The following is a 7,968-nucleotide window of genomic DNA, read 5'->3' as shown; positions in this document are numbered from 1 at the left end:
AAATATTCTGACAAAACAATGAACTTTGAGCAGCTGAGCTGAAAATAGACATGGAGATCAATAGGCCTGAAACAAACCTAAGTACATCTTTGGGAATTATCAGAACGCATAAAGAAAGATTCTCACAAAACAATAAAGTTTGAGCAGCTGAACTCAAAATGGACATGGAGAATAATATAGAGAAGCTAAAAGCTACATATGCCAAAACTCCAGTAGACAAAGAAACAAGATTAACAATTATTTTAATTGTCTGTTTTCACCTGCCTCCCTGCAGGATGGATTCAAGGCGCTGTAACTTGAGCTGCCTTCTGAATTTCCGGATGAAGTCCTCGGCTTCAGTGTCAACTTCCGCGGTATAGGCCCCAGTGCTACTTTCTCCTTGCGTCCTGCTGTCCAGGCCGGTTGATTCAGAGATCTTGCTATTTAAGCCCCTTCGAAAACTGACGAGGCTAGAAAGAAATGACCCCGTTTTCCTCAAACCCGTAGGAGGAGGAGGCGGCGGGAGTCGAACCTGTCTCCTGGAAGAAGATGCTGCTCCGGCGATCTCACCGGAAGACGATGATCGACCTGCCGTTTCACCAGAACTGCCTTCGCCGGGCGGCACACCAGAAGACTGCCGTGTCCTCCGCGAGAGAGAGGGCTTTTCATTCCGCGGGGGATATTTTGATTTCTGCTGCACATCTTCTTGAATTTCTTTTGCCTCCTCTCTTTTCTCGCTGTAATTCTCTTCTTTGATTTCGTCTCCGCTTTCTTCTCCGACTTCATCTTCGTATTGTGTTTCGTGGTAATCAATTTCAGCTGGTGCGATCCTCTCGCTCTGGAAATCCGTGTCATAATCAGAAAATTTACGGGATAAATTCCTGGACATAAGCCTCGTAAGTAGGGAAGCCTGGCGGGGGCCGGTGTCATCCTCGGCGTTGGTGGGTTTGCCTCTGAGCTTTGCAGAGGTGACCAAGATGCCCCCGATCACTATATTCATCATTACAAACAGTACAGGCCTGGCTGTGGCCCAACTGTGCACCACCTGCCATGCTTGATCAAGAATTCCCCCCATTGCTTTTGCCTTTGATAAGCTGTCTTTACAAACCCTTGTGAAGTAAGAGAAGGCAGAACAAGAGGAGCGACTTTAAAGTAGTGATGACACTGTGGTCCCCAAAAAGAAGAAGAAAAAAAGACAGTCGTGGATGCCACCACGATGTGAATAGATGGATAAGCACGATCCATGCTAATCACATGGACTGTTCACAACTTTCACTCCATCATATCGATAGCGACAACGTGGTGAGTACTGACCAGGGATTTACTTCATACAAATAGAAAAAGCAAACGTTTTCCTGCGTTCTCTTCTATAATTATTGCCTGCCCCATGATATCAGAGAATCACATGCTATTTTTACCTTTGTTTTGGAAAAAATCCTAGGAAAAAGGCTTCTGATAGGTTCCTCATTTACTTTCAAATAAATTCTAAAGTACAATTATACCGCTTCTTCATTTCTTTTTCTAAACAATAAAGCAACGAAATTATATCCAAAAAGTTTGAATACCATGATTTTCCATAATCTTAAGAGAAACTTGTTTACATACAACCAAGGATGTTTACAAATGTACTTTTATAATAAATGTTAAAATTCTATGATGATTAGTTTTCATAATCAAATTTATAAAAGACAAATCATTTTAATTATTCAAAACCATTGTATTGTCCAGAGATTACTAAGTTTAGATTAGGTAAACTAGTTGCAGAAGAATGAATGTGTAAAGTTGAGGAAGTTGAAAGATGATGTTGGGGCCATAGTGATGTATGTCTTTTCTTGTTGACTTGTGTTTTCATTTTTTTGTCTTAAATCATTTAATTCGTTATCTTGCTTCTGTGTTTGATGTTTTTACTTAGTCAAAATTTCCATCAATGAGTTGAATTGGGCAATGAAATGGGCAAATAACCAATCCAACCATAGTCTTAGGGAGGCAAGCTCAATCTATACATCAACTTCTATTGCTCTAGTTGCTACCTCTGAATTCTAACGATGTCCTTGCTTAGCTTCCATTGTCAGGCACTCTATTCCTTAACGTGTTGGTCAAGGTTGTGAATGTGTTTGCCACCGTCCTTTAGCAATCACAATGCCCTATATGAAGCTATTATTGTTAAGATATGGACAGGGCTCCACATGCATGTGGAATTAGGTATGAGTCATCTTCACTATCCAGATCGATTCATTTGAGCTAGCAAATCCACTGTTGGATTTGAAGCCTGTTCTCATCAAGAGGTTGAGTGAAATCATAATTATGAAGTCATTTCTCCCCTGTGCCCACTTGCCATCCCCTGCCTCCAATGCTTGAGCCTCCTTCATGGCCACTTGAGCATTATCCTTCCTCAACCACAAATGCTTTATTTGTGTGAGGGAGTTCTCCCTCGTTGTGATCATTTTAAACACAAGAAACCAATATTCTATACCATGTTCCCATCTCATGTTCCAAACAGTGCATGAAGATCGCGTTGTCACAATGACACAACACCACTAATCATTGGTCTTTGGTTATAGAATAAGGATCACAAGCATGGTTCCATTAACCTTTATTAAACTTAAGGCAAGTGAGATGGCTTAGTTGGCTAATTAATTCACAATTGATTTTAGTTCCCTTACTACATTTTGGGCTTGAGTTTCAGGAATGGAGGATAGGCTTCCTACCATTCTCTTAAAAATGTAACTTATCTAAAGGAGTGGTTCCGAGATTGAGATGCCTAAATGTGTTGTTGAAGTCACCCACGATCATAGTTCATGAATTAAAAGTTTCATGCCCAAACTAATTTCTTGTAGGATGGTATACATTTCCACTTGAGTATTGGATACTTTGCTCAAAATCTAGGAATAAGTTAGTTCCATTTGACCTCCAAGGCCATGATGATTCATGTTCCTTCCTACTGAGCTGCTTGTCCATAATTTTAATATGGGCAGGGCTTTGCATGCATGCGGAATTGGGTTTGAGCCACCTTCACTACCCATATCAATTAATCTAAGCCAATAAATCCACACTTGGATTTGAAGCTTGTGTTCATGAAGAGGTTGAGAAAAATCATAATTATGAATTCGTTGCTCCCGTGTGCCCACATGTCGTCCCATGCCTCCCATGCCTCAGCCTCCTTCATGGCACTTGAGCACTATACTTCCTCGCAGTGGGGAGTTCTACCTTGTTGTGATCATTTTAAACACATGAAACCAACATTCTATACCATGCACGCATCCCATGTTCCAAACAATGCATGAATATATTGTCGTCACAATGATGCAATCACCACTAATCATTGGTCTTGAGTTATAGAATAGGGATCACCCACATGGTTCGGAGTCAGTGAGATGGCTTGGTTTTCCAGTGAGATGGCTTGGTTTTCTAATGAATTTAGGAACTAATTTAGTCCCCTTAATGCATGTTTGGCTTGAATTTCAGGACTGGATGATAAGCTTGTCACGATTCTCTTAAGATTGAGATGCCTAATTGTATTGTTGGAGTCACACAAGATAATAAATTTGCCAATTAAAAAATTCTTGGCTAAATTAATTCTTTGTAGGAAGGCATAAATCTCCACTTGATTATTGGATACTTCGTCTAGACTCTAATAATAAGTTATTTTCATTTGCCTTCCAAAGACAACTTTTTCTTTTTAAATTAGTTGTATCAAAAATCTAATAAAACTCTAATTATTATAATTATTATTTTTTAAATTGTTAAATTTATATGATATAAATATTAAAAAAAACATTAAAACTATTTATATGTGTTTCCTCCTAAGAGGTTACAGGTTCAAAACTGAAGGAGGTAGAGTATGTATGCGTTCTTAGACTTGGCAGCTAAATCGCTGGGCTGAGATACGTCCCCAATTTGGTGTCTAACTTGACCGTGACCTTAAATAATAATAATAATAATACATTAGATATCATTTTTTGGGATTTAACTACGTTAAGTAAGTCATTCCTCTATGACCATTTTCATGAGAGATAGTCGTAATTGACTAATTTCTCATGATTTTTAAATAATCCACCTAACACTCATTACATCGAATGATACTCACAATACTCAAATAATAATACATTTAAAATACAATAAAAAAATTACCAAATATATAACTAACTTTTAATGAAAAACCAGGAAAAAAAAAACGCTGACCTGCTCCGTGCCTACAGACTCCAAAAGTGGTGAAGTTGTATAGCGTTGGTGTTTTTTCTCATGTGAAAGCGACAATGGCTGAATTTTCCACCGATTGTAAACAACTGTTGTTACGCTTGAAGGCCACCACACTGAATTACGTTGTTGTCGTTTTGGTATTGGATGTAAGGGCGATTTCTTTATTTAAATACAAATATTTGATTTCGTTGCTCCGCCTCTCCTTGGTCAGATCCAACTAACACGTTTTTTCATCTTCATCTGTCTCTTCTTTCTGAGATGCGAAGCCAACAACGATAATGCCAAATTATTTGTCATTTAAAATACTAATCTTAATCTCATTCATATATATATAACTAGCCATGGTAATTTATAAAAACTCGTGGGCATCATCCATCTATTTTTGCTTTTATTATAATTGTGAATTTTATTAAATATGACGAGCTCTATATAATTATTGCTATGTGGATTTTAGAAAAAGTTAAAATTATCCCATATTAAAATGAACCGGACTTGCACCTTCGCATTAATAATTTTAATAACGTCATTTATAAAGTATTTATTATATTTAAATAATATTAAAAAATATGTAAATTTCATCGAGTTGAATCACAAATCTAATAAACACATTCCTCATACTCGTTGAACAAAATGTGAGTGAATAAATTGCAGAATGCTTTCATAATTTCTCATACTTGCAGTATTATGACATGGTGGATATGTGTAATGCAATTTTAATTGAATTAAAGAATATTTTTTAGTTTATTATATTTTTAGTAAAACATATGTTTTTTTTACAGGTGGGAAAAATTATCATAATTTAGTTGTCAAACTAGTAGTGAAGACAATCATCTATGACTGTTCACGGTAAATGCAGGTTGACTCGTCATCATTATTTAAGGAAAACCACACCACCTAAAAATAATATGCTAGGAGTTGGTAATAGCAAAACATATATTGTGATAAATTCATTCCTAGAATTCTAATATATTTTGATTTAATGTTATTTAGTACACCACACTTGAAAGGCTAAAGTAAGAATCAAAATTATTATTGTGAAAAATATTTATTGTATAATATTTCATTTGTAAATTTATTATTTATGTTAGAATGTGTTTGGTATGGGTGGTTTTATTTATGTAAGAGTCTCACTAAAAAAACTTGTATTATTATTATTTTTTAATTTTGTAATATCATGTTATTTTGGACATGATGGTTTGACCAAACTATGCCCATTGTAATGAGATTATGTTTTTGTACTCAAGTTTCTCATAATTCACTTTGAACCATAATACGTTGAGTCTTATTCGGCTTGGATTTATTTGTAGAATACATCAAACACATGTTCAGTTGTGACCTAAGTCTTTTCAACGATACTTAATTAGCACTTAGGCACAACATAAAACATATAGAGAAGAATACCATTCAACATATAAAGAATATGACATAGTTTGTATGGTCGGGTAGCATTAATGTGGTGCCTAACACCATTTTAAATGTATATTACAATGTTATAATACCATAAGAGGGGAGCTCGACCACTACCTGCAACTCATTACATTGTATAAAGGCCTCAAGATGGCTCACCTTTAGAACTGTGTCACTTTTTCTAGAAATCAACCTCCTACCACATTTGCAGGCTTGTATCCTATAGGTCTTGTTACCAACCTGGATCAATTTTAATTCTGGATCTACCAAGCATTGAGAGGGATCAAATCTCTTTTCACTCCGAAAGAGGTTTGCATCTTAAGATATTTGATCCCTCCTGATGCTTGACAGATCCAGGGTTAAGATGGATCTAGGCTAGTAAATAATTCAATTAAAAAATGTTAACATTAAAATATATCGATTTGGATGAAGAAAAGGTCGCATGGACTTTCACAGAATGAATTATATTATAACCTAGAACATATATAATGCATGGCATTTTTATGTATTTATTGGAAAATGTATAAACTTGCTTTCATCAACTAAATGGACTTGTACACGTTGTGGTTGTTGCAACCCATGATAATTCTATATACTTCACTATGTGATTGTTGCAACCCCATGTCCACAAACTCCAAAGTAGCTTTGGTCGAGGTAGCTTTGACGCATCAATCATTGTGTTTTACTGTGTTTACCTTTTTTTCTAATGGGATAAAACAAGGACCATGTAGTTTTGGTTCTAATGTTGTTGGCACAAGCCATCTCATTCCATTCATGGAAATGGCCAAGCTTCTCACCTCCCAACATATCTCAGTGTCATATATAACAACTCAAGGGAGAGTTGAGTGACTTAATCCTTAGGTTTAGGGACTAAATTTGCATATTTGATTGGAATCTCTTCCCTTGTCTCCCCTCGAAGGGGTGCCACAGGGCATCGGTAGAACAAACGACAGTTCTATTCATACAATTAAGTTACACTTCGCTTTGCTACACAAGTTGACAAGCCCATTTGAATAATGGCTCAATGAATAGGTGAATAATATTAATGGAAACAATGATGAGGCTCATGATACCATTCCTCCTCCATTCTATATCATCAGTGACATGTTCATGGGATGGGTGCACAAATCTGCCTCCATATTTGGGATCCCCACTTTAGTATGCCACATTTTGGGAGTGTTCGATGTTTCTAGTTCCCTCTCCATGCTTACATATATGCCACAGAAGAAAATGGATGAAAACAACGAGTATTTTGATGTTCCAGAGCTAAGCTTTGACCTTAAGCTATGGAAGTGAGACCTTCCCCTAATTATGCAAGTCCCAAATTCGGGTCCCTTGCAGGGTTTCCTTACATTAATTTCCAAGGATATTAAGTAGAGTATATAGGGGTGGAGCATAAATTATTAATACATTTTTTGAGCTCGATTACTTGGGGATCAATTGGATAAGGAACAAGATGGGGAGGCATGTGTGGATCGTAGGTCCCATTCTCCCTGTAGTTGTTTTCAATGTCACGAGGATGGATCACAAAAGTATGAATAATCAAGGTATGTCAGTGGACATTGTTGAGGAGGAGTGCTTGAGGTGGTCGACTACATCGATTAATCAATATAACTTTATCGCTCACTTATGTAGGTTAATAATTCAATACTAATATGTACTGTGTAATAGATTTGACATTTAAAAAATGTTTACATCTAACGTCTAATGTCGAATGCCTACACGTCTCCCCGCTATTGAAAAATGTTTAAATATAGCGTCTAACGTCTAACGCCTACGCATCTCCCCTACACTGGATTGTAGAGCACCTCTCGACACAATTATTTTTTATTATGTAATATCATGTTATTTTCGACACTATGGTTTGACCAAACTATGCCCATTGTAATAAGATTATGTTTCTTTATTCAAAGATTTCCCATAATTCACTTTGAACCATAATGCGTTGAGGCTTATTTGGATTAGATTTATGTGTTAGATACACTAGACACATGTTCAACTGTGACTTAAGCCTTTCCAACGATATTTAGTTAATTAGCAGTTAGGGACAACATAAACATATAGAGAAGAATGTCATTCAACACATAAAAAATATGACACAACTTATATGGTTGGGAAGCATCAAGGCAGTGCCTAACACCCTTTTAAATCGATATTACAATGTTATAATACTACAAGAGAGGACCTCGACCATTGTTTGCAACTCATTACACTGTAAAAAGGTCCCAAAATGGCTCACCTTTACAAACGTACTTTTATAATAAATGTTAAAATTCTATAATGCTTAGTTTTCATAATCAAACTTATAAAAAATAAATCATTTTAATTATTCAAAACCATTGTATTGTCCAGAGATTACTAAGTTTAGATTAGGTAAACTAG

At 36.2% G+C, this 7,968-nt stretch overlaps 1 protein-coding gene across 1 annotated transcript; it reads right to left on the bottom strand.

Moving 5' to 3' along the window:
• Positions 1–231: 231 nt before the first annotated feature.
• Positions 232–1,134, bottom strand: LOC149168923 (uncharacterized). Its single transcript, XM_089428477.1, has one exon. The coding sequence runs from the start codon at positions 1,052–1,054 to the stop codon at positions 257–259; it is 798 nt and encodes a 265-aa protein (XP_089284603.1). The 5' UTR covers positions 1,055–1,134; the 3' UTR covers positions 232–256.
• Positions 1,135–7,968: the final 6,834 nt, after the last annotated feature.

Source organism: Pinus tabuliformis, chromosome 4_2, assembly GCF_031772625.1.
Source record: "Pinus tabuliformis cultivar Carrire ecotype Pingquan chromosome 4_2, CPIR1, whole genome shotgun sequence".
Lineage (NCBI taxonomy): Eukaryota > Viridiplantae > Streptophyta > Pinopsida > Pinales > Pinaceae > Pinus > Pinus tabuliformis.
Note: the sequence above shows the minus strand (reverse complement) of the source record. Positions and strands in the feature narration are given on the sequence as shown.

Bases quoted from the DNA above. Each gene is read 5' to 3' on its own strand.
- LOC149168923 (XM_089428477.1), bottom strand. From the start codon at position 1,054: ATGGGGGGAATTCTTGATCAAGCATGGCAGGTGGTGCACAGTTGGGCC.